This window comes from Triticum aestivum, chromosome 1D (genome assembly GCF_018294505.1).
Source record: "Triticum aestivum cultivar Chinese Spring chromosome 1D, IWGSC CS RefSeq v2.1, whole genome shotgun sequence".
Lineage (NCBI taxonomy): Eukaryota > Viridiplantae > Streptophyta > Magnoliopsida > Poales > Poaceae > Triticum > Triticum aestivum.
Window position 1 is genome coordinate 11,081,115 of NC_057796.1, and position 25,991 is coordinate 11,107,105.

General features: G+C 45.6%; 2 protein-coding genes across 3 annotated transcripts; both read right to left on the bottom strand.

Moving 5' to 3' along the window:
- Positions 1-531: 531 nt before the first annotated feature.
- LOC123179902 (disease resistance protein RPM1) lies at positions 532-5,163 on the bottom strand. Of its 2 annotated transcripts, XM_044591809.1 has the most exons (3): positions 4,830-5,163; positions 4,540-4,639; positions 532-3,585 (listed from the first exon to the last, which is right to left on the bottom strand). In XM_044591809.1, the coding sequence occupies exon 3, from the start codon at positions 3,577-3,579 to the stop codon at positions 826-828; it is 2,754 nt and encodes a 917-aa protein (XP_044447744.1). In that variant the 5' UTR covers positions 3,580-3,585; positions 4,540-4,639; positions 4,830-5,163; the 3' UTR covers positions 532-825. The 2 variants fall into 2 exon arrangements, with proteins under 2 accessions (XP_044447744.1, XP_044447743.1); XM_044591808.1 differs by lacking the exon at positions 4,540-4,639 and having other exon boundaries at positions 4,830-5,162.
- Positions 5,164-6,621: 1,458 nt separating this feature from the next.
- LOC123179903 (uncharacterized) lies at positions 6,622-12,183 on the bottom strand. Its single transcript, XM_044591811.1, has 8 exons — positions 11,755-12,183; positions 11,542-11,675; positions 11,046-11,250; positions 9,930-10,196; positions 9,203-9,337; positions 8,142-8,786; positions 7,374-7,559; positions 6,622-7,271 (listed from the first exon to the last, which is right to left on the bottom strand). Exons 1-8 carry the CDS (start codon positions 11,890-11,892, stop codon positions 7,098-7,100), a joined length of 1,884 nt encoding a protein of 627 aa, XP_044447746.1. The 5' UTR covers positions 11,893-12,183; the 3' UTR covers positions 6,622-7,097.
- Between the last annotated feature and the right edge of the window lie 13,808 nt (positions 12,184-25,991).

A 25,991-nucleotide genomic window follows, 5' to 3' on the forward strand; every position in this document is an offset into this window, starting at 1 on the left:
CTGACCTTGAACTAAGCGGATGCAAAGGTTCTGTGATTCAGCGGTGTGGTTGCAGCTTCTCCTCTTCCTTCAGTCCTGAAGCCTATAAATTACCAGGTCTGCCTTCGTTAGTTGCTCCGACGGGGAAAGCACTGCTGCTCTACCACACCACCACCGCCCATTTGCGGCTCTATTTTTCCTTTCTACAGCAGTGTGTGTGAGTAATAGCGCGATGGGGATCAAATCCGTGTGTGCATTTTTTCAGTTTGGTCATCAGTAATTCAGTGCTTGGTAGCTATATGTATGCCAGTTCAGTACTCTACTGATTTATGAACATACTTGGTAACCAAGATATTAGTAAGTTGGTTCTAATACATACATGTATAGCGGCCAAAATGCTTTGTGGCTAATTATATGTTTTCTTGTAGTGAGTAATACATTGCAATATATAGGAAGCAGACAGATGGCCGAGTACATACTAGGTACATACTTCGATAGAATCAGTCTATCTATGATATCAAGCAAAACCAACCAGTGATAATTACGCTTATATAAATGAAATAAACTCACTCGTTTTAGTTCTTGATGGCAAGGAATGCCCGTGTTTCAGGAATTATTACAGAAATAACCAACAATGCAGGCATGACAAGACGCAGTTGCAAAGAAATCAAGAGCTGATCATACTATTACAGTACCATTACAAATAATTAAAAGCATGTACGCTTACAGTGCATAAGCGATTCTTATGATTTTTAATTACCGAAGGATGTAGTTGCCGCTCTTTGCTATGCACGGAGCTCTGGAACATGCTTCATCATGTTCTCCATCTCTGACGCTCTTTGCTAGCTAGGCACGGAGCTCTGGAACATGCGTCATCTTGTTGTGCATCTGGTTCAGATCCCAGTCAGCCTTGAAGTCCTTGTGCAGGTCTAGCATCCAGAGCTTCTTCAGGGATCCAACTGATTCGATGCCACGAGGCACCATACTCAGCTCCGAGAGTGACACGATGTAGATCCCATCAATGCACGGAATGGCGCCCTCCTCAATCTCCAGTTGCTTTACATTGGGCATGCGCCTCAAGACAAGCGTCTTCAACTGACAGAAGCACCCTGCAGAAAGCACCAATGTACCTGCACTACTCACCCTGTTAAGACTGAGATAAGTGAGAGCTGACAGATGAGATGCCAGCAGCTGCAGCGGGTCTTCATTCCCAAGATTGCACGAACTCAGAGCCAGATACTTGATATTCTTCCCATGACCCTGAAATATTGGACACTTGAGCGTCCCATCGGCCCAGCCACCCCTAATGATTAGTCTGTGGAGCCTCTTGGAAATTGGCTTGAGTGCTTGGAACGTAAGTGTCTCCTTCTCATCACATGCACAGAGAAGTAAGCTGGAAAGCAGAGGCATATCTGAGAGGGTTTTGAAAAGGTCATCACAGTTAGATGCATCGATGTTATCAACCCAAACAGTCTGAAGCTTATTCATTTTCTTCAGCTGAAGCGACAAGTCCTTGCTGGCATGCACGGTCTCAAGAGTTTGCAGTTCCCGGAAGTTGGAAACCATATTCGGCGCCTCGACTCCGACAAAGTACTGGAACTTTGTCTGCTTCTCATCAGCATACCTGTCGGCTAAAAGGTGACGTAACTTCTCGACCTTCACGATTCCTGGCGGTAGTTTTTCTATTTTTGTTTGCTTGACGTCCAGCGTCTCGAGGTTTGAGAGTTTTTCAATAGTGTCTGGCAATGACTGAACTCTGGTGCGCCTCAAGCCGATGTAGCGGAGATTGAACAGATTCCCGATGGATGCTGGCACATGGCAGATTGCAGAGTCTTGAAGCTCGAGAACGGTAAGGTAGTTGGATCCAGATAAAACAGAGGAAATCATGTTAGTAGAGGACAAAGCTGCTGAAAGCGAGATGACGGTTCTGAGTCGTGGAAAATCCACTCCTGGAGCAGCTGCCATGCTATCTCTCCAACCACATGTTGAGAACCGACGAACTTCTTTATCCATTAGCGTCATTTCACCCTGATCACTCGCGGAGCCAAACCTCTCCTCTTTAGCAACAGCAAGAGCCAGGTCTCGAACAATGTCATGCATCTTACATGTACTAACTCTAAAGAGCTCATCCCTCTCCACAACTTCCAACATATTCCGGCCTATGAGTTCCATGAGATTCCCCTCGGCCACTTCCTCCGGCGTGCTGTTATCTTTCTTCTTTGCAAAACCTTCAGCAACCCACAACCGCACAAGGTTCTCCCGTGACATTTCATAGTCTTCACGGAACAAGCTGCAGTACAGGAAGCAGTTCCTGAGATCACCAGGCAAGTCATGGTAGCTCAGATTAAGTATAGCTTGGACATGGTTATTCCCCCGCAGCTCGCTCCGGAGATGGTTGTACACCTGATTCCAGGCATGCTCTGTTGGTTGCTTTGTGGACAATAGGCTGCCAGACGATACAATGGCCAATGGCAGGCCACGACACCGGTCAACTATAGCAGCAGCCACCGCCTCAAGCTCTGGAGGGCACTTGCGGCCCAGGCTGTTGTGGAAAGCCCTGGAGCAGAACAGCTTGAAAGATTCAACGCTACCCAATGGTTGCAATAGTAGGCGGCGCCTCACTGGAGCAAGAGCCGCAACATCTTCCTTCCGTGTTGTGATCATAACACGGCTTCCTTGGAGACCCTGGAACGCACTGCACATCTGAGTATATGCTTCTTTATCCCACACATCATCAAGCACGATCAAGCACTTCTTATTTTGTAGTATCTTCTTTATAGCCTCTGTTAACTCATAAACATCAGCTTTGGCGCCCGGACTAAGAGGTGACGGCGGCGGCGACTCTTGTGTGTATTGTATCTTGGTGAGCAATGCCTTCAGCAAATCAACTACAGCATACACCCATGACACCACAATCCAAGCATGAGCATCAGGGAAGTTGGCTTTCTCCCGATCATACACATTTTTCACAAGGGTTGTTTTCCCCAAGCCTCCCATCCCAGAAACTGTAACTACTGTGGTTTCTTTCTCACTGGTGGTCAGCCATTCGGTCAACTTGCTCCTGTTTTCATCAATCCCAACAAGGTCCTCATCACTAACACTTTCTGGAAAGCAGCCTCCCCATCGCTGCCTATCAATCTCTGCATGCTCATTTCTAATGGGCTGTACTATGGTACTCCAATAAATATGCAGTTCTTTGATGTGCCTGATCTCCCCCTCTATCTCTATAACTTCCTCAGCAATCTTACTGAAGACCTTAATATGGCGTGAACTTCTGAAGGCGTACCGATTCAGGAAGCCTTCGTCCTTGAGCTTGAGAGCCTCATATGAGTACTTATCAATCACATCCTCAACATGGTAGGCCAGCCTCCTCACATTTCCAATCCAACCCTTGACGACATTGTTGCTGAGATGTGTTGTGCCCAAGTCTTGAATTACATCATTCATCGTCTTCAGCTCTATATCGATTCTTTTTATCTTTGCCGGCAATTCCTTTAGGTTATCAACCTTCCTCGACAGCTTGTCGATGACAGCCAAGACAGCTTCATTCAAAACGATTGCCCCAATCTTTGAAACAGCGAGTAGTATAGCCTCCGCCATTCGCTTCTGAAAAAACACCAACACGGAACAATTTATATCAGTTTCAGCTTGGACAAAATGTGGCATATTATTTTTATAAACGACTATATCAGTTTCAGCTCGGACAAAATGTGGCATATTATGTTTACAAAGGATTATATCAGCTTCAGCTTGGACAAAATGTGGCATATTATGTTTATAAAGGAGTATATCAGCTTCAGCTTAGACAAAATGTGGCGTATTATGTTTACAAAGAACTATATCACCTTCAGCTTAGACAAAATGCGGCGTATTATGTTTACAAAGGATGGCACACACGGCCATATTGCTGCTTGGTGTTTAAAACGTTTATCCAATTTTTAACCGAGCTTAATCATCTTCTGCCCATAACAAGTACAACGAAGACAAGCGCTGCTGCATGATTATATTACTCTTTTGACATAAAAGGAGCATGGATCCCACATTTCATTCATTTCACTGAAAACCGATATGGTGATACATCCAACATCCCCGCCGTCTGCCTCACAGACATACAAAACTGCGCAAAACTTTCCAAGCACCAAACACACTATGGCATATAAAGCTTTTTCTGCATCACACAGCGACACAAAAAGGAGAGCATGAAGCCACCTTACAGTTCTCAAGGACATGGAAAATCCACTTGATAAGGTACTGAAAAATTGAGTGATGAAACATGAGCTATATTAGTGACTGGTGTGTCAGTAGTGCTTAGGCATAGATGGGTTTGAGAATGGCTGCTGCCAATAACATGTAGGAAGACAAGCGCTATTGTACTATCTTTTTTTCGATAAAAGGAGCATGGCTCCTGGCTTCCATTTCACTGAAAGCCAGTATGGTGATGCAGCCAACATCCTCTGCCTTTCATCTGTCTAACACACATTCAGAAGTGCGCAAAACTTCACCAGCCCCAAACACACTAGGGTATATAGAAATGAAAAAAAATACATAAGACCAACTTACAGTTGTACAGGACAGCAAATCCACTTATTGAACACGCTGAAAAATTGAGTGACGAAACATCATCTATGTTAGTCGGTGGTACCATAGATGGGTAGAAAACCTGTTCTCCAATGTTGTTTTTTACCACCGGTTGATGGTCGATGAACCCAAATCAGTATGCAAGACTGGAACAAGAGCATCTACGGGAGGAGTTCATGGAGATTCTATCCATATTGGAACGGGTTGTCGGGTTCCACTGTCAGAGACAACGGAACATCGAACGAAAGAAGATAAAGTTGATGGAGTCTTACCCCGCGATCTGCTTCCCGGCCTCCGCCGCCCCTGCCACTATCCTCTCGGCTCAGCTGCCGCCGCCGCCGCCGCCGCCGGTTGGGAACCTCAAGAAGCTCAGGCCGCGGGCTGGTCGCCTGGGTGGCAGAGAGTGGGGGCTAGGGAAAGCAGAGGAATGGCAGGCGGGAGGGCGGTGGAGGGGTGGAGCTGCTGGCATGGCCGGAGCGGAGCTTTGTAGATTTGGGGATATCTTGCTTGGTTGGTGCTTGGAGAGCAATGGCTTGACCTGAACCCGGTCGTGGGCGTGGGTCGTCGTGGTGGCGACCTGCGGCGCCCTTTCCTGCCGAATTCCATTCAACCTTGCTACACGTACCATCGATTCCCGTCCAACATCTACGATTAGAGACAAAATATAGATGATCCAGTTTGTGGGCCATAGTATTTGCAGTCTGGTCGTATAGCTATCCGACGAAAATTAATCTGTTTTGAATTCCATTCCGCGTCCAAGGCGCGGTTTCTCTTTCTTTTTTTTCTCTGCTTCATAAATCCGTGATGAACATTTTTTAAGTATGCATTGAATTTTTTTACAAACACATGATGAACACTTTATAAATATGCCACAGACATTAATATGAGTGAAATGCAAACAGTTTTGTTCTCGTCTTCCATAAAATGATTCAGCTTTTTTTTAATGACAATCAATTCTTCGCAGGCTAGAGCATCTACAACCCGACTCCTCAAAACACCAATCATTGCAAAGGCCGAGGGCCCACCAAGCTTCACGGGTAAACCAGTGGATTTGCCTCCCCTCTGCCTTTGCTCCGACTAGTAGTTTAGGTTAAGAGTTTTTTAGTCCTCACAGGTAGGGCGCTTCCCTTTCTTTGAATTTACCTTCTGACCTCCAACCCTCCTCTAGTTCATTCACCTGGACTGGGTCGTGGGCATGGGTCATCGGGGTGGCAGCCTTTCCTGCCAAATTCCATGCCGCGGCCAAGACGTGGTTTCTCTACTTTGTTTCCTGAAAAACTACACTAGTGCTCCCTTTGGTCCCGAAAGAGCTGCCCTCCCCCCCCCCCACCCCCTGGTCGGACCGGTTCGCCCCCCACTCAGTCCGACATGAGGACTACGCCGACGAACGGAGTTGCTATAGGCAATGGCTGCAGCAGAGGGGAGGGAGTTTGGGAACTAGAGTTGGGGAGAGGAGAGAGCGAGGGGGGCAGGATCCGACCAGGTGAGCGGCTCGGTCCGACCTGGTGGGAGGCAACTCTTTTGTTCTGGCATCTCTGAAAGAAAAGAAAAAACTACGCTGGCAGTCAGCGCACATGTGGCAAGTGTTGACTTGGGCCAGATCAGCGCATACGTATAAGTTTAGGGATTATATTTTGGGTATTTCTAACCACAGGGACTAAAATGATCACCAGCATAAAATATAGGACCTACAAAGAATTTTTCTCTATATACACGAGAGCGTTGTACTCTATATGAACCAAACGCAAGGCGGGTGCAGCCGCAGCGAACCGTTTTTTCTCACTTACCGGTGGCATAGTGGGTAATTAGTGCGAACTCCGGGGGCAATTTTTCTGACGGACAACCAGAAACACTATTTGCTTTATTATTAGGAAAACATTTGTCTAGGTATGGATATATCAAACTTTTCCAGGACAGAGGTAAAATTTAAAATGGAGAAAAGACTAGGTACACTCTCTTTTTATGAGCAAAGACATCCAAAGGGCATTTTAATCTAATACTTGCTCTGCACACTGATATAAGATGTTTTTACAGTTCAATTATCAATGAAAATGACCAGTAAAATTTTAAGACAACTGGACGCAGAACAACCAGTACAAAATTTATTTTGTTCATTGTCTGGCTTAGAAAAGAAAGCGCACACAGTTTAAGATTCTAGCAACATGCACGCATCTTCTTATTAAAGCTACTCTCCGGACCGGTTACAATTTGGAGCCGAGCAGCACACCCATACCATATGCATTTGCACCATGTCCAGATCAACAAGATGTTGACACTTGACTGCCCATATGTATGCAAAAAAGAAAAAGAAAAAGATGCAATCTCAAAACGCGTTGCAGCCTGACGCCATCACTTTTCCTGTCTCTCTGTGCTTCTTCCTCTCTTCTTCAATCTTCAGAAATGTCATGACATAATGTCTCTATCGTCCACATCAAGCAGAAATTAATTATCAGCTAAGTCAACATGCCTTCCATTGCTATATCTGCCAAGAATATCTCGAGCAGCCCAGTGATGCCAAGAGTGAACTTCCAGAACTCGGACTAGCGATAGCGCTGGTACATCCTCCGCAGATCTCGGCAGTGTATGCACGTCCACGGGGTCAGTGGAGGATCGAGGCAATACGAGTGTACCCACTGTGATCGGCAGACATGGCAGCTCAATATAAGCTCTTCGGGCTCACGGCTGTGGCACATGTAGCAGGCGCCTTGGGCAGACTGCACGTTCGGTTCGGCAGACAGGTGAGCATCGTAAAAACACAAGTAACATCAAGTCAAGCGGTGACAGTTTTTTGCATAGTGGAAGCAGATTTAACTCACCGATGATGATCCAGGAAGGTCGCTGTGGCCTTCGCCAGTAAACATGAAGATGCTGGTTGAAGCTCCACAAGGAACGGGGGTCTGCGAGTATATCTTCTGATCTGAAGTGCCGGCCTCGTCCACCTTGCTGATCCAGGAGAAACTGGCTTTGCAAAGTGGGCACGTTGAGACCTTTCCCCTGGAAGACTGAAACACACAGCATGCACGTGTGTAAGCAGCAGCTACTACAACAAATAATTTCTGGCCAAAAATTAGTTACAAGTAGAAGAGGCTAACTAGAACTAGAAGCATAGGTTTTTCGCTGACATCGAGTAATTTGTTTTGCTCAAGGCCTGCCTGCTGAGAGCTATTGGGAGTGGTGACTATATGTTCAATTTCTCATCTTATGTAAACTGGAAACATGTATTTCAATCAGGATGAAGTGCTGTACCGCTGCCCTGAATCCACGCTACCATACAAGCATTAAGCGCATATTTCGTGTGTTGTACAGTAGAGCAACATACTCCCTCTGTTCCTAAATATTTGTCTTTCTAGAGATTTCAACAAGTGACTACATACGGAGCAAAATGAGTGAATCTATACTCTAAAATATGTCTATATACATCCGTATGTGGTAGTCCATTTGAAATCTCTAAAAAGACAAATATTTAGGAATGGAGGCAGTATATATCTAAAAGATGTATACATTGTGCAAAAGAAAACACAGTATAAGCAGATTTTAAGGAATGAATTTAACTAAAGGATTTTATTTATGTTGACGCAACATACCAGACAATCCGCCCATCCTTGAATGCATGAATAACAGAACCGATGTCCACATGGTAAGATGCCCCTCGAGGAAGAAAAATCAGTCCAGCAAATGACACATGAAAGTTCTGCTTGTCTTTTCAGGTTGGATGATTCTTCCATCGTGGGCTTCTCATCATCTCCCTTGTCATGATCAGCTGTGATGCCAAGGTCACTTTGATCTATTTTCTCTTGAGTACAGAAAGATGGTTCATGTCCTGACAAATCACCAGGTTGCAAGCTTCTTGACCTCTCACCCAAATCAATAGTTTCTTGCTCTTCACTCTTTTCCGGTTCGTAATCATGCATACTAGTTTCACAATGATCGTATATGCTTTCCAAGGTAGATTGCCGAAATGATGGTGCATTTGTGCTCCTTATTTTTCTCCGGGCTTCTGTACTTGAAGTATCAAACATTTGTAGTTCCTCAAAACTATCTGACAAACTATCATCAGATAATTCCAAAAGAGAGCGTGCATGCTTGCTTCGTGATCCCTTTCCCATAGGATCATTTCTTTCGCTCATCTGACCAACAACCTCATTACACAGGAGACCTGACAAGTTTCCCTTTTGCTTCGATGTGCTCCGAGATGAAGTATAACTTGACGTGTGAAGGCCTTCTCTTATCTGTATTTTCATTAGATATATGTGTAAGTTTACAACTGAGAATAGAACAGTTAGCGCAAGGGACAACGAAACAAACTGAAACACGAAGTCAACTGCTCATCTTATCTATTCATCAAAGACCACATCAGAATTTTCTCATCTTGGGAATGTAATTGTAACTCATACAATATTCGAGGTCATCTACATAGCAATAACAGTTCATATAGGTGCCCTTTCCAGTTTCAAGCATTAGCAGGTCCTTTCGTAGTCAGGACTTAGGATGGAGGACTTCACTGTGTAACAAAAATATCGGTAGGTTTCCTAAACAGAATGAAGACCTTATGACAGCACAAAACAAAATCAAAAGTTTGTCAGGCTAAAGCTAGACAAATGAATTTATTCCAAATGGTTCCAACGGAGTACAATTTGCAAATTACCATCAAACTTGAAGCATTGTCTCGCAGATGTAGGACATCTTTATCAGTTGACTTCTGCTCACGCTTTAAACGCTTTTTTCCTCCTTTAACATCTCCTGAACGAATCTTCTTTGAATCCCCGGCGACGACTAAATTCTGAAGGCAACAGGGCAAGCAAGCTCCATCAGATAATTTACAGCATAACATGTCAGGAATAATGACACTTCTGAAAAAATATCGCATTCTTCTAAGACCGTCAACTATTTGGGGCAACGAAGAGAAACCACAATGGGATGAATAACAGCACAACACTTATAAAGTATACTATAACAGACTGAAATACACACAAAAAAAATTAGGCCACTTGTGAGAAGCATCTACATTAGCAACCCAAATTAACAGCTTCAATGAAAACAATACAGAAAAGAAAAAGGTATTTGAGCACTACACATGCAGTTAAAATATCAGATTCTAATACAAAAAATCCACATCAGGTTCAAGCCTCAATTTACTTGCAGGACATACATGGTGTACTTTACTAAAACGTCAGAACTAATCACTTAATTATTAATTTATTTCATCAATCATGCAGTTATGGAAAGCAAGAACACTGTCTTACTATATAGAGCATGCCTGTCGCATGATTTGTCATCACACAGCAAATCTCTTGCAGCAAATCTCACACAGCAAATGAAGAATTAAGGGATTGGATTCACAAACTAAATCAATTGGAAACAATGGCTCTTACTTCTTTTAATAGGGATGATTCCAACCAGCCCTGATGCTCAAAATCAGAATCTGAATCATCAATCTTGAGCACATCCCTGGCATATGAAGTACTGCATGAATTAGAAGGTAACTCTTTCAAGCATGGATCCTCCCTGAAACTTGAAGCATTGTCTCGCAGATGTAGGATATCTTTATCACTTGACTTCTGCTCACGCTTTAAATGCCTTTTTCCTCCTTTAACATCGCCTGAACGAATCTTCTTCGAATTCCCGGCAACGACTAAATTCTGAAGGCGACACGGAAGCTCCATCAGGAAATTTACAGCATAACTTGTCAGGAATAATGACACTTCAGAAAAAAATATTGTGCTTTTCTAAGACCATCAACCATTTGGGCCAATGGAGGGAAACCACAATGTGATGAACAACAGCACAGTACTTACAGAATACTCCCTCCGTTCCTAAATATAGGTCTTTCTAGACATTTCAAATGGACTACAACATACGGATGTATGTAGACATATTTTAGAGTGTAGATTAACACATTTTGCTCCGTATGTAGTTATGTAGTCACCTATTGGAATCTTTAGAAAGACTTGTATTTAGGAACAGAGGAAGTATATAATAGAGTGAAATAAACAAAAATTTGGGCCGGTTCTAAGAAACGTCAACTTTAGCAACTCAAATTAACAGCTTAAATGAAAAGGATGCAGAAAAGAAAAAGGTACTGAAATTTGAATATAACACATGCAGATAAAATATCAGATTCTAGCACAAAAAATCCACATCACATTCAGGCCTTATAACTTACTTACAGGACATACATGGTGCATTCACTAAAATGTCAGAACCAATCACTTAAATTAACTTATACAGTTATGGGAAGCAAGGACACTATCTTACTAAATAGAGCATGCCTGTCCCATGATCTTTAATCAGTAATCACACAGCAAATCTCTTACAGAGAATAATGGCTTTTACTTGAGGAGATGGATCTAAACAGTTGTTGTATTTGTTATCGGAAATGAATGGAAAAAATCGAACGGGTGAAATCTAAAACCTGAAGACTAAATGCAGAATCAAGAGATTGGACTCATAAACTAAATCAATTGGAAATTGAAACTAACGGCTCTTACTTCTTTTAGTAGGGATGAACCCGACCATCCCTGGTGCTCCCAATCAGAATCTGAATCATCAATCTTGACCACATCACTGGCATATGAGGTATTGCATAAATCAGAAGGCAACTCTTTCAGGCATGGATCCTCCCTGAACGCATTTCTCTTGGACCGCTTGCCTTGCAAAGCAGACAGCTGTGGGACTGGCCCGGCTTCTTCACCACTGGACATCAAGCACAACAAGATTTTCTGAGGATTGCATAGCGAACAGTTTGATAGTGAGAAAAGGCATTATGCTACTTTGGCTAGTTTATTACAGGGCATCAACTACGGGACGCATAAAGATTTGTAAGTATCTACATGAAATACACAACTAGAGTTGATCACTGGGCTGTGTTGCACGTTTAAACCATGTTAACTGCACCACGATACATTCTATTTACACAACAGAAGCAATTAACCATGACTACATGTATAACTGCAGTGCGATAAAACAGCTGAAGAAATCGGCTACCTTTCCATGGTGTAGGGCCCCTCGGGGAGGCGCCTCCCCTCCTTGAGGCAGTCGTGGAACCAGCGGTGGCTGACGATGCGCACCCGAAGCCTCCTGGCGATGTCGTACTTCTTCCCCTCGAGCCTCCAGCAAACCTAGTCGCATTTGAACAAGGCAATGCAAATCAGCGGGGCCCGCGTAGCGGAAATCAAGAGCCTGACAGCGAAACATTACCAGGTGGGTTATGGATCTGCTCATGGCGCCGACGTAGCTGGCGCCGGTCTCCGAGATGAGCTTCACGAGCCTGTGCCGCTCGTCGCCGTGGTAGCCGCTCACCGTCGCTATCACCCCGCCCATCCCCGCCACCGGCATGGCTCCGCCGCGGGCGCGAGACCCCGGGGACGAGGCGGGCGCGCGAGGAGATCGGCCCGCACGGCGGCGGCGGGGCGGGGGAGGCGAGGAGAGGACGGTACAGATCCGGAGGCGTCCGGACGGCTCGGGTGGCCGGCACGGGGAGGAGGGCGACGGCGCTGGGCTCCGGTGCTGGATGAGGGCCAAGACAGAGACGGCGGGGCGGCGGCGGCGGCGGCGGCTTAGGGTCGAGATGGGGAATGGGGGAATATGGAGCGGGATGGCATTCCTGACGTAAATTCTACCAACTCCCCGATTTCAGATTCGCGCCGGTTTTACTTTTGGATGGAAACGTTGCAAATCGGCCGGTCCCTTTTAGTATCCAGAAAATTACGCCTCGCGTTTGATCGAGAAAATTACGCTTTTTGTCGTCCATTGGTACCGCAATTCGAGAAACGCTACGATACGGTCCTTGTACATGAAAATACGCTACATCTACGGTCCAAACTACGGCCGGGTCAGGCTCACCATCAGGCGACTAGGGAGACGATCTCTTTCCTCCGATCTCCACCGGCTGGGGCGCTGGCCCCCTCTCCCTTCCGCCACTGCTCCGGCGGCAGGAGGGAGGGGGAGACCCCGTTGCTCCGCTCTGTAGTTAGGTTTTGGATTTGTAGGTCATGGTGCGTCGATGGGGTGATGGGAGCGGCGTCCGGACGAATAAATCTGCCTCAACTTCACTCCCACACTGACGGTGCCCTTCATGACGGCGTCTCGGAGTTGATGACATCGTGTCTCTGCCGATCCCACACCGACGGCGACAGCGTTAGGGTTCATGGATGGTGTTGGCGAGGCGGCGGCGACGACTCCATCAGGTGTGTCTCTCCTTCTGCTCTGTCCCCATTGCTGTGGCGTTGTCTCCAACGTCATGATGGAGCAGGGAGGTTTTGTCGTTCAGGAGTATGCGCAGGCGGTTGTCTACGCAAGTGACAGCTGGAAGATGGAGTATCTTGTGCTGGGTTTGTGGTCGAAGGCTGGCAGTTCTGGTTTCCTCCTCCGACGTCGTCGTCGTCATGCGGGGGTGTCAGCTTTGAAGTTCGATGGCGTGTCCGAGGACATGTTGCCCCGGTCTGATTCTTTGGCTATGGTTTTGTTTCTGGCAAACTACTTTGGAGGTCCGTAAAGCTGCTGATCAGCGATGGAGCCGCGTCGAGCTTGGGAGAAGAGGTGATCTGTCTTTTTAACCTTTGGTGGCCACTTCGGTGGTGTTGAAAGAAAGGGACAGGCGCTGGTATTTTGCATAGGATTTTCCTATCTTTTCAGTCATGTATGGTCGGTGCTTACGTGCCTTGTAACTTGATCTTTATTCTATATAAATGAGACATGTATTTACCATGCAAAAAAAGGCTCTTTTTGGGTCACGAACCAACCTGTGGTTGGATGGTTAGAGGAACTGTGCTATCCTCAGTCCACCAGGGTTTAAGTCCTGGTGCTCGCATTTATTTCTGGATTTATTTCAGGATTTCCGGCGATGCGCATTCAGTGGGAGGAGACGTGCCCGTCGACGACGAGGTGCCTATGGTGGCTTCGTAAATTTCAAGATGATATGCCGGCTCAGTCTTTCGGAGGTGCTCATAGGGGTAGGGTGTGCTTGTGTGCGTTCATAGGGGTGAGTGTATGCGCGTGTATATGAGCGCTTGCGTCTGTACTGTGTTAAAAAAAGGCTCTTTTTGCGGTCGCACCCCTACCATTCCTGGAAAACAACCCGCGCTCCACCAGTCCGACAGGGGTGTGATTTTGCTGATGGGTCCGCTCCGACCCCGGTCGCGATCTCCTGGTGAAAGCCTAGGTCTGGCTTTACGTCGTCACCTTATTGAAGGCATTGTTCGGATATGCTCGGATTGACTCTTCAGGATGAAAATCTAAATTCCTTCCTTGGTGGTTAGATCCAATGACGACGATGCTTCGGTTTTGCTCTTTCTTGAAAGCATTATTGTTGAAGAACCTTATCGTCTATGCGGTGTCATGATTTGATTAGTGCGGATAAGGGAGGGCCACAGGATGGTTGGCCTTTGACTGGACGGCGGCTTCGGCCGAGGGCTCAGACTAGCTAGTTCATCTTCTTCCTTGTAATCCCTCTCCTTCCTTCAGATTCCTCCTGTAATTTCGAGAGTTGTATTCGAATTCATGGCGATTTGGTGGATTGGTAGTTAGATCCTCACATGGTTGAACCCAGGTCAGTGGGGCGACACCACCGCGCTTCCGCTGCTGAGCTATGAGCTCATCCACAAGGGAATGCCTATAGTTAAGTCGACTGAATTTTCAAATCCGGCCAGTCAATTCATTTTGGACGCTGGACGCAGATCTAACGGCCCGCGACCCTTCTTTTTCCCCACCATTCTTCCTCCTCCTCCCAACGTTCCACCGGCCGAACCGCCGGCCACCACCATCCGCCACCGGCAGCGCTCCCACGACTGCCTCGTTGCACCGCCCTCCCCTCAACCTCCCCCACTGCCGGTCTTGTCGCAGTTGTGACACCCTGGTTTTTGCTCTTTTTCTTTTTGCTGGATTTCATTGCCTTGTTATTTGAATTTGGAGTTTTGAATCAACTCAGTTGGACTAAATGAAGGAAATATGCCCTAGAGGCAATAATAAAGTTATTACTTATTTCCTTATATCATGATAAATGTTTATTATTCATGCTAGAATTGTATTAACTGAAACATAATACATGTGTGAATACATAGACAAACAGAGTGTCACTAGTATGCCTCTACTTGACTAGCTCGTTAATTAAAGATGGTTATGTTTCCTAACCATAGACATGAGTTGTCATTTGATTAACGGCATCACATCATTAGGAGAATGATGTGATTGACTTGACCCATTCCGTTAGCTTAGCACTTGATCGTTTAGTTTGTTGCTATTGCTTTCTTCATGACTTATACATGTTCCTATGACTATGAGATTATGCAACTCCCGTTTACCGGAGGAACACTGTGTGTGCTACCAAACGTCACAACATAACTGGATGATTGTAAAGGTGCTCTACAGGTGTCTCCGAAGGTACTTGTTGGGTTGGCGTATTTCGAGATTAGGATTTGTCACTCCGATTGTCGGAGAGGTATCTCTGGGCCCACTCGGTAATGCACATCACTATAAGCCTTGCAAGCATTGTAACTAATGAGTTAGTTGCGGGATGATGTATTACGGAACGAGTAAAGAGACTTGCCGGTAACGAGATTGAGCTAGGTATTGAGATACCGACGATCGAATCTCGGGCAAGTAACATACCGATGACAAAGGGAACAACGTATGTTGTTATGCGGTTTGACCGATAAAGATCTTCGTAGAATATGTGGGAGCCAATATGAGCATCCAGGTTCCGCTATTGGTTATTGACCGGAGACGTGTCTCAGTCATGTCTACATAATTCTCGAACCCGTAGGGTCCGCACGCTTAACGTTTCGATGACAGTTATATTATGAGTTTATATGTTTTGATGTACCGAAGGTTGTTCGGAGTCCCGGATGTGATCACGGACATGACGAGGAGTCTCGAAATGGTCGATACATAAAGATTGATATATTGGAAGCCTATATTTGGATATCGGAAGTGTTCCGGGTGAAATCGGGATTTTACCGGAGTACCGGGGGTTACCGGAACCTCCCCCCCCCCCCCCCCGCGGGGCTTAATGGGTCTACATGGGCCTTAGTGGAAATAGAGGGCAGCAAGGGGAGTGTGGGGCGCGCGCCCCCAAGGCCCAAACCGAATTGGTTTAGGGCAAGGGGGGCGGCCCCCTCTTTCCTTCTCCTCCTCTCCCTTTCCTCCCCCCTCTCTTACTCCTACTAGGAATAGGAGGAGTCCTACTCCTAGTGGGAGTAGGACTCCCCCTTGGCGCGCCTCTCCCTGGCCGGCCGCCTCCTCCCCTTGCTCCTTTATATACGGGGGCAGGAGGGCACCCCAGAGACAACAATTGATCGTTTGATCTTTTAGCCGTGTGCGGTGCCCCCCTCCACCATAGTCCACCTCGATAATACTGTAGCGGTGCTTAGGCGAAGCCCTGCGTCGGTAGAACATCATCATCGTCACCACGCCGTTGTGCTGACGAAACTCTCCCTCAACACTCGGCTGGATCGGAGTTCGAGGGACGTCATTGGGGTGAACGTGTGCTGAACTCGTAGGTGCCGTACGTTCGGTACTTGATCGGTCGGATCGTGAAGACGTACGACTACATCAACCGCGTGTGCTAACGCTTCCGCTTTCGGTCTACGAGGGTACGTGGACAACACTCTCCCCTCTCGTTGCTATGCATCACCATGATCTTGCGTGTGCGTAGGAATTTTTTTGAAATTACTACGTTCCCCAACACTAAACCACTTGGGCATTCCCTTGATTTTCACCCAAGTGACTCACTTCCCTCTCAAACACCTCATTTCCTCTCTGATATATCCAAATATGGCCATAGGAATATTTTTCTTAAAATGAAAAATATTCATTTTCTCTCTGAAATAGCACTTCAGTCACCTTTGCTCCAAAGCAACCCTCATTTTTCTGGCGCACAAAAATCAGAGAAAATTCTTGAATATTCCTTAGACCTTGACACACCTCCCTGTGCAAAATTATTTCATGGGTATGTGGAATATTTTTGCTATAGAAAATCTTTTATGTTCTGGCCAGGAAATGCAGTTTCTACAGGAAGTGCATTATTCCTTGATCCAATGAAGCTGAACTTTTTAGGGCTTCATTGAAGGAATTATGCCCTAGAGGCAATAGTAAAGTTGTTATTTATATTTCCTTATATCATGATAAATGTTTATTATTCATGCTAGAATTGTATTAACTGGAAACTTAGTACATGTGTGAATACATAGACAAACAGAGTGTCACTAGTATGCCTCTACTTGACTAGCTCGTTAATCAAAGATGGCTAAGTTTCCTAGCCATGGACAAAGAGTTTTCATTTGATAAACGGGATCACATCATTAGAGAATGATGTGATTGACTTGACCCATCCGTTAGCTTAGCACGATGATCGTTTAGTTTGTTGTTATTGCTTTCTTCATAACTTATACATGTTCCTATGACTATGAGATTATGCAACTCCCGAATACCGGAGGAACACTTAGTGTTCTATCAAACATCACAACGTAACTGGGTGATTATAAAGATGCTCTACAGGTATCTCTGATGGTGTTTGTTGAGTTGGCATAGATCGAGATTAGGATTTGTCACTCCGAGTATCGGAGAGGTATCCCTGGGCCCTCTCGGTAATGCACATCACTATAAGCCTTGCAAGCATTGTGACTAATGAGCTAGTTGTGGGATGATGCATTACGGAACGAGTAAAGAGACTTTCCGGTAACGAGATTGAACTAGCTATTGAGATACCGACGATCGAATCTCGGGCAAGTAACATACCGATGACAAAGGGAACTACGTATGTTGTTATGCGGTTTGACCGATAAAGATCATCGTAGAATATGTGGGAGCCAATATGAACATCCAGGTTCCGCTATTGGTTATTGACCGGAGACGTGTCTCGGTCATGTCTACATAGTTCTCGAACCTGTAGGGTCCGCACGCTTAACGTTCGGTGACGATCGGTATTATGAGTTTATGTGTTTTGATGTACCAAAGATAGTTCGGAGTCCCAGATATGATCACGGACATGACGAGGAGTCTCGAAATGGCCGAGACATAAAGATTGATATATTGGACGGCTATATTCGGACACCGGAAGTGTTCCAGGTGATTTCGGAGAAAACCGGAGTGCCGGAGGGTTACCGGAACCCCCCCCCCGGGGGGAACTAGTGGGCCTTAGTGGAGAGAGAGAGGGGCTGCTAGGTTAACCCCCCCGCACGCCCCCTCCCCCTTGAGTCCGAATTGGACTAGGAGGGGGGTGGCGCCCCCCCCTTTCCTTCCCCTCTCCCACTCCTTCCTTCCCCCTCCTAGTAGGACTAGGAAAGGAGGAATCCTACTCCTACTAGGAGGAGGATTCCTCCCCTCCTTGGCGCGCCCTAGGCCGGTCGGCCTCCCCCCTTGCTCCTTTATATACGGGGGCAGGGGGACACCCTAGAACACACAACAAACAACTGTTTTAGCCGTGTGCGGTGCCCCCTCCACCATAATCCACCTCGGTCATATCGTTGTCGTGCTTAGGCAAAGCCCTGCGCCGATAACTTCATCATCACCGTCATCATGCCGCCGTGCTGACGAAGCTCTCCCTCGACACTCAGCTGGATCGAGAGTTCGTGGGAGGTCACCGAGCCGAACGTGTGCAGATCGTGGAGGTGCCGTACTTTTGGTACTAGGATCGGTCGGATCGTGAAGACGTACGACTACATCAACCGCGTTGTCATAACGCTTCCGCTTACGGTCTACAAGGGTACGTGGACTACACTCTCCCCTCTCGTTGCTATGCATCACCATGATAGATCTTGCGTGTGCGTAGGAATTTTTTTAAAATTACTGCGTTCCCCAACAGTGGCATCCGAGTCAGGTCTATGCGTAGATGTTATATGCACGAGTAGAACACAAAGAGTTGTGGGCGATAATAGTCATACTGCTTAGCAGCATGTCATACTTTGATTCGGCGGTATTGTTGGATGAAGCGGCTCAGACCGACATTACGCGTATGCTTACGCGAGACTGGTTCTACCGACGTGCTTCGCACACAGGTGGACTATGCCCGGTCCGTGTTGAAGGTTAAAACAGCACACTTGACGAAAAATCGTTGTGGTTTTTGATGCGTAGGTAAGAACGGTTTTTGCTCAGCCCGTAGCAGCCACGTAAAACTTGCAATAACAAAGTAGAGGACGTCTAACTTGTTTTTGCAGGGCATGTTGTGATGTGATATGGTCAAGACATGATGCTAAATTTTATTGTATGAGATGATCATGTTTTGTAACAGAGTTATCGGCAACTGACAGGAGCCATATGGTTGTCACTTTATTGTATGAAATGCGATCGCCATGTAATTGCTTTACTTTATCACTAAGCGGTAGCGATAGTCGTAGAAGCAATAGTTGGCGAGACGACAACGATGCTTCGATGGAGTTCAAGGTGTCAAACCGGTGACGATGGTGATCATGACGGTGCTTTGGAGATGGAGATCAAAGGCACAAGATGATGATGGCCATATCATATCACTTATATTGATTGCATGTGAAGTTTATCCTTTATGCATCTTATTTTTCTGTGATTGACGGTAGCATTATAAGATGACCTCTCACTAAATTTCAAGATAAAAGTGTTCTCCCTGAGTATGCACCGTTGCCAAAGTTCGTCGTGCCGAGACACCACGTGATGATCGGGTGTGATAAGCTCAACGTTCATCTACAACGGGTGCAAGCCAGTTTTGCACACGCAGAAATACTCGGGTTAAACTTGACGAGCCTAGCATATGCAGATATGGCCTCGGAACACTGCGACCGAAAGGTCGAGCGTGAATCATATAGTAGATATGATCAACATAGTGATGTTCACCATTGAAAACTACTCCATCTCACGTGATGATCGGACATGGTTTAGTTGATATGGATCACGTGATCACTTAGATGATTAGAGGGATGTCTATCTAAGTGGGAGTTCTTAAGTAATATGATTAATTGAGCTTTAATTTATCATGAACTTAGTACCTGATAGTGTTTTGCATATCTATGTTGTTGTAGATAGATGGCCCGTGCTGTTGTTCCGTTGAATTTTAATGCGTTCTTAGAGAAAGCTAAGTTGAAAGATGATGGTAGCAATTACACGGACTGGGTCCGTAACTTGAGGATTATCCTCAATGCTGCACAGAAGAATTACATCCTGGAAGCACAGCTAGGTGTACCACCCGCGCCGGCAACTGTAGACATTGTGAATGCCTGGCAGTCGCGTGTTGATGACTACTCGATAGTTCAGTGTGCCATACTTTACGGCTTAGAACCGGGACTTCAACAACGTTTTGAACGTCATGGAGCATATGAGATGTTCCAGGAGTTGAAGTTAATATTTCAAGCAAATGCCCGGATTGAGAGATATGAAGTCTCCAATAAGTTCTACAGCTGCAAAATGAAGGAGAATAGTTTTGTCAGTGAACATATACTCAGAATGTCTGGGTACCACAACCACTTGACTCAACTGGGAGTTAATCTTTCTGATGATAGTGTCATTGACAAAGTTCTTCAATCACTGCCACCAAGCTACAAGAGCTTCGTGATGAACTATAATATGCAAGGGATGGATAAGACAATTCCCGAGCTCTTCGCAATGCTAAAGGCTGCGGAGGTAGAAATCAAGAAGGAGCATCAAGTGTTGATGGTCAACAAGACCACCAGTTTCAAGAAAAAGGGTAAAGGGAAGAAGGGGAACTTCAAGAAGAACAGCAAGCAAGTTGCTGCTCAAGTGAAGAAGCCCAAGTCTGGACCTAAGCCTGAGACTGAGTGCTTCTACTGCAAAGGGACTGGTCACTAGAAGCGGAACTGCCCCAAGTATTTGGTGGAGAAGAAGGATGGCAAAGTGAAAGGTATATTTGATATACATGTTATTGATGTGCACCTTACTAATGCTCGCAGTAGCGCCTGGGTATTTGATACTGGTTCTGTTGCTAATATTTGCAACTCGAAACAGGGGCTACGGATTAAGCGAAGATTGGCTAAGGACGAGGTGACTATGCGCGTGGGAAATGGCTCCAAAGTCGATGAGATCGTCGTCGGCACACTACCTCTACATCTACCTTCGGGATTAGTTTTAGACCTAAATAATGAAGGAAATATGCCCTAGAGGCAATAATAAAGTTATTATTTATTTCCTTATATCATGATAAAAGTTTGTTATTCATGCTAGAATTGTATTAACCGGAAACTTGACACATGTGTGAATACATAGACAAACATAGTGTCACTAGTATGCCTCTACTTGACTAGCTCATTAATCAAAGATGGTTGAGTTTCCTAGCCATAGACATGAGTTGTCATTTGATTAACGGGATCACATCATTAGGAGAATGATGTGATTGACTTGACCCATTCCGTTAGCTTAGCACTTGATCGTTTAGTATGTTGCTATTGCTTTCTTCATGACTTATACATGTTCCTATGACTATGAGATTATGCAACTCCTGTTTACCGAGGAACACTTTGTGTGCTACCAAACGTCACAACGTAACTGGGTGATTATAAAGGTGCTCTACAGGTGTCTCCGAAGGTACTTGTTGGGTTGGCGTATTTCGAGATTAGGATTTGTCACTCCGATTGTCGGAGAGGTATCTCTGGGCCCACTCGGTAATGCACATCACTATAAGCCTTGCAAGCATTGTAACTAATGAGTTAGTTGCGGGATGATGTATTACAGAACGAGTAAAGAGACTTGCCGGTAACGAGATTGAACTAGGTATTGAGATACCGACGATCGAACCTCGGGCAAGTAACATACCGATGACAAAGGGAACAACGTATGTTGTTATGCGGTTTGACCGATAAAGATCTTCGTAGAATATGTGGGAGCCAATATGAGCATCCAGGTTCCGCTATTGGTTATTGACCGGAGACGTGTCTCGGTCATGTCTACATAATTCTCGAACCCGTAGGGTCTGCACGCTTAACGTTCGTTGACGATATAGTATTATATGAGTTATGTATGTTGGTGACCGAATTTTGTTCGGAGTTTTGGATGAGATCACGGATATGACGAGGAACTCCGGAATGGTCCGGAAGTAAAGATTGATATGTGGATAGTAGTGTTTGATCTCCGGAAAGGTTTCGGAATCCATCGGAAGGGGTTCCTGATGTTTCCCGAAATGTTTGGGCACGAGAACACTTTATCTGGGCCAAAGGGGAAAGCCCACGAGGTTTTTGGAAAGCGCAAAAGGAAGTTTTGCGGAGTCCAGGGGCCAAACGCCAGGGTCCCTGGCGTCTTGGTCCAGACGCCGGGAACCCTGGCGTCTGGCCCTGGAGTCCGAGAAGGACTCTTGCCTTTTGGGTGAAACCGACTTTGTGGAGGCTTTTACTCCAAGTTTTGACCCCAAGGCTCAACATATAAATAGAGGGGTAGGGCTATCACCCAAGACACATCAAGAAACACCAAGCCGTGTGCCGGCAACCCCGTCTCCTCTAGTTTATCCTCCGTCATAGTTTTCGTAGTGCTTAGGCGAAGCCCTGCGAAGATTGTTCTTCACCAACACCGTCACCACGCCGTCGTGCTGCCGGAACTCATCTACTACTTCGCCCCTCTTGCTGGATCGAGAAGGCGAGGACGTCATCGAGCTGAACGTGTGCAGAACTCGGAGGTGCGTGCTTTCGGTACTTGGTTCGGTCGGATCGTGAAGACGTACGACTACATCAACCGCGTTGATATAACGCTTCCGCTTACGGTCTATGAGGGTACGTAGACAACACTCTCCCCTCTCGTTCCTATGCATCACCATGATCTTGCGTGTGCGTAGGAAATTTTTGAAATTACTACGTTCCCCAACAGATTAAGCGAAGATTGGCTAAGGACGAGGTAACTATGCGCGTGGGAAATGGCTCCAAAGTCGATGTGATCGCCGTTGGCACGCTACCTCTACATCTACCTTCAGGATTAGTTTTAGACATAAATAATTGTTATTTGGTGCCAGCGTTGAGCATGAACATTATATCTGGATCTTGTTTGATGCGAGACGGTTATTCATTTAAATCAGAGAATAATGGTTGTTCTATTTATATGAGTAATATCTTTTATGGTCATGCACCCTTGATGAGTGGTCTATTTTTACTAAATCTTGATAATAGTGATACACATGTTCATAGTATTGAAGCCAAAAGATATAAGTTTAATAATGATAGTGCAACTTATTTGTGGCACTGCCGTTTAGATCATATTGGTGTAAAGCGCATGAAGAAACTCCATGCTGATGGGCTTTTGGAATCACTTGATTATGAATCACTTGATGCTTACGAACCATGCCTCATGGGCAAGATGACTAAGACTCCGTTCTCCGGAGCAATGGAGCGAGCAACAGACTTGTTGGAAATAATACATACTGATGTATGCGGTCCAACGAGTGTTGATGCTCGCGGCGGGTATCATTATTTTCTTACCTTCACAGATGATTTGAGCAAATATGGGTATATCTACTTGATGAAACATAAGTCTGAAACATTTGAAAAGTTCAAAGAATTTCAGAGTGAAGTGGAAAATCATCGTAACAAGAAAATAAAGTTTCTATGTCTGATCGTGGAGGAGAATATTTGAGTTACGAGTTTGGTCTTCATTTGAAACAATGCGGAATAGTTTCGCAACTCACGCCACCTGGAACACCACAGCGTAATGGTGTGTCCGAACATCATAATCGTACTTTACTAGATATGGTGTGATCTATGATGTCTCTCACTGATTTACCGCTATCGTTTTGGGGTTATGCTTTAGAGACGGTTGCATTCACGTTAAATAGGGCACCATCTAAATCCGTTGAGACGACACCTTATGAACTGTGGTTTGGCAAGAAACCCAAGTTGTCGTTTCTTAAAGTTTGGGGCTGCGATGCTTATGTGAAAAAGCTTCAACCTGATAAGCTCGAACCCAAATCGGAGAAATGTGTCTTCATAGGATACCCAAAGGAGACTGTTGGGTACACCTTCTATCACAGATCCGAAGGCAAGATATTCGTTGCTAAGAATGGATCCTTTCTAGAGAAGGAGTTTCTCTCGAAAGAAGTGAGTGGGAGGAAAGTAGAACTTGATGAGGTAATAGTACCTGCTCCCTTATTGGAAAGTAGTTCATCACAGAAATCAGTTCCAGTGATTCCTACACCAGTAAGTGAGGAAGCTAATGATGATGATCATGAAACTTCTGATCAAGTTACTACCGAACCTCGTAGGTCAATCAGAGTAAGATCCGCACCAGAGTGGTACGGTAATCCTGTTCTGGAAGTCATGTTACTTGACCATGACGAACCTACAAACTATGAGGAAGCGATGATGAGCCCAGATTCTGCAAAATGGCCTGAGGCCATGAAATCTGAGATGGGATCCATGTATGAGAAAAAAGTATGGACTTTGGTTGACTTGCCCGATGATCGGCAAGCCATAGAGAATAAATGGATCTTCAAGAAGAATACTGACGCTGACGGTAATGTTACTGTCTACAAAGCTCGACTTGTTGTGAAAGGTTTTCGACAAGTTCAAGGAGTTGACTATGATGAGACCTTCTCACCCATAGCGATGCTTAAGTCCGTCCGAATCATGTTAGAAATTGCCGCATTTTATGATTATGAAATTGGGCAAATGGATGTCAAAACTGCATTCCTTAATGGATTTCTTAAAGAAGAGTTGTATATGATGCAACCAGAAGGTTTTGTCGATCCAAAAGGTGCTAACAAAGTGTGCAAGCTCCAGCGATCCATTTATGGACTGGTGCAAGCCTCTCGGAGTTGGAATATACGCTTTGATAGTGTGATCAAAGCATATGGATTTATACAGACTTTTGGAGAAGCCTGTATTTACAAGAAAGTGAGTTGGAGCTATGTAGCATTTCTGATATTATATGGGGATATATAAATTAGTGCCCCTGGTTCCTTAGTTGTGCTCACTTTTCCCCACGCTCCAAACGTTTTCTCAACTTTCCCCTCTTCCTTAGCTGAAACTCTCACAAATGCTCATAGCGGGCGTTTGCCGTCTTGACTGTCCATTGACCGTTAATTGCTGACGAGTGGGCCGGAGTCTTCGTCTGACTGTTGCTTGCTGACGGGTGGGACCGCAAGGAGACACGTATTGGGCGGCTTGTCTGAATCTGAAACAGATCTAGATAGGCCGCACTGCACCGCGCCGCCCCGCCCCCTCCGCCGGCGTCGTGCCACATCCACCGCAGTTGTTTCCTCCACCCTATGCCCCTAATCCGTTCGTCGGCGACGCCGCGTCTCCGCCAGATATAGCCCACCTCCCCATCTAGGATTACATAGCGATGTTGAGTGAGGACGCCCGGAATGCAGTCGACCGTGGAGAGGATTGGGTCGAATCCGCGGCAGATAATTCATGGATTAAACCTGGGTAAGCATTGTTTCCTCTCGAATTGACGTTCTAAGTCGTATTGTAGGCCGTATTTGGCTTCTGTTTGCTTGAATCGTTCGAATTTGTGCTCAGTTTTACCTGGCTAACTGAAGCCTTTGTTTCCTTCAACAAAATAGGATTGATCCCGCGCTGGCTTTCCAGCTGGCGATTAGAATGGAAACTAGTGTGCTGCGTGGTACTAAACCGCATTTGATTTCATCATTTTTCTATCCCAAAGTGGTAGAAACCAGCATATCTTTCAAAGATTTGCGAGCTGAGCTCCGAAACACCTATCCCTGGAGTGATGCCGATGCTGTTGAACTGAATTACTTCAGCAGTGACGAGCAAAGATTTCTCCTACTAACTTGCGACGATCATATGCCGTTGCTTTTTGCTGGGATTGCTGGCTGCCGATTCGGTAAACTCCAAATCGATGTGCTTCAGCCACGCGCAGAACGGGCGAAGGGGAAGGGAGTTCAGACATCATCTGTCTGTGCTAATAGCCAGCACCCCGGCACTCCTTGTAGGTCGACACCAAGTAAAGTAAGTGATTCATGGAGCCACAGCATGCCTGCTGCCAATTCTGGTTCCGATTCAGCTGCTGCTTCTCGTGTACCTTCTGTAGTGGGTGTAGAAGAAGATGCAGAACCTGACGAGGCAGTGCCTACAAATGATGATGAAGACGAGATGATGTTTCCTGAACTGGTCGATGTAGCCAGTCAGCAAGCAGTGGATGACGAATATATGGAGGAGCCCATCAGCCAAGCTAGGTTTGATGACACTGACGATGAAGAGAAGGTGGAGAACATGGACAGCTTAATCGAGGATGAATACGATGGTGATGACATGCCAACAATTGAGTGGAACAGGGAAAAACCTGAGCTTAGTGTAGGTACCATTTTCCAATCAATGGTGGACTGTCGGAATGCAGTGACAACATGGTGCATTATATCTGAAAACACCTATAAGATTAAAAGGAGTGAGCCAGCAAGGTTCACAGTTTTTTGTCCATATCCTAGGTGTAGGTGGAAGTTGCATGCATCTCGTATGAGAAAGAGCAAATATATTCAGGTAACCCAAGTTCAGTTAGTAATTTAGTTTCAGATTGTTGAG

Coding starts and splice junctions, on each gene's coding strand:
- LOC123179903 (XM_044591811.1), bottom strand. CDS start 11,892: ATGCCGGTGGCGGGGATGGGCGGGGTGATAGCGACGGTGAGCGGCTAC. Junction 9,338..9,929: donor AATCATCCCTATTAAAAGAA/GTAAGAGCCATT, acceptor TGTTGCCTTCAG/AATTTAGTCGTCGCCGGGGA. Junction 7,272..7,373: donor ACCTTCCTGGATCATCATCG/GTGAGTTAAATC, acceptor CCGAACGTGCAG/TCTGCCCAAGGCGCCTGCTA.
- LOC123179902 (XM_044591809.1), bottom strand. CDS start 3,579: ATGGCGGAGGCTATACTACTCGCTGTTTCAAAGATTGGGGCAATCGTT.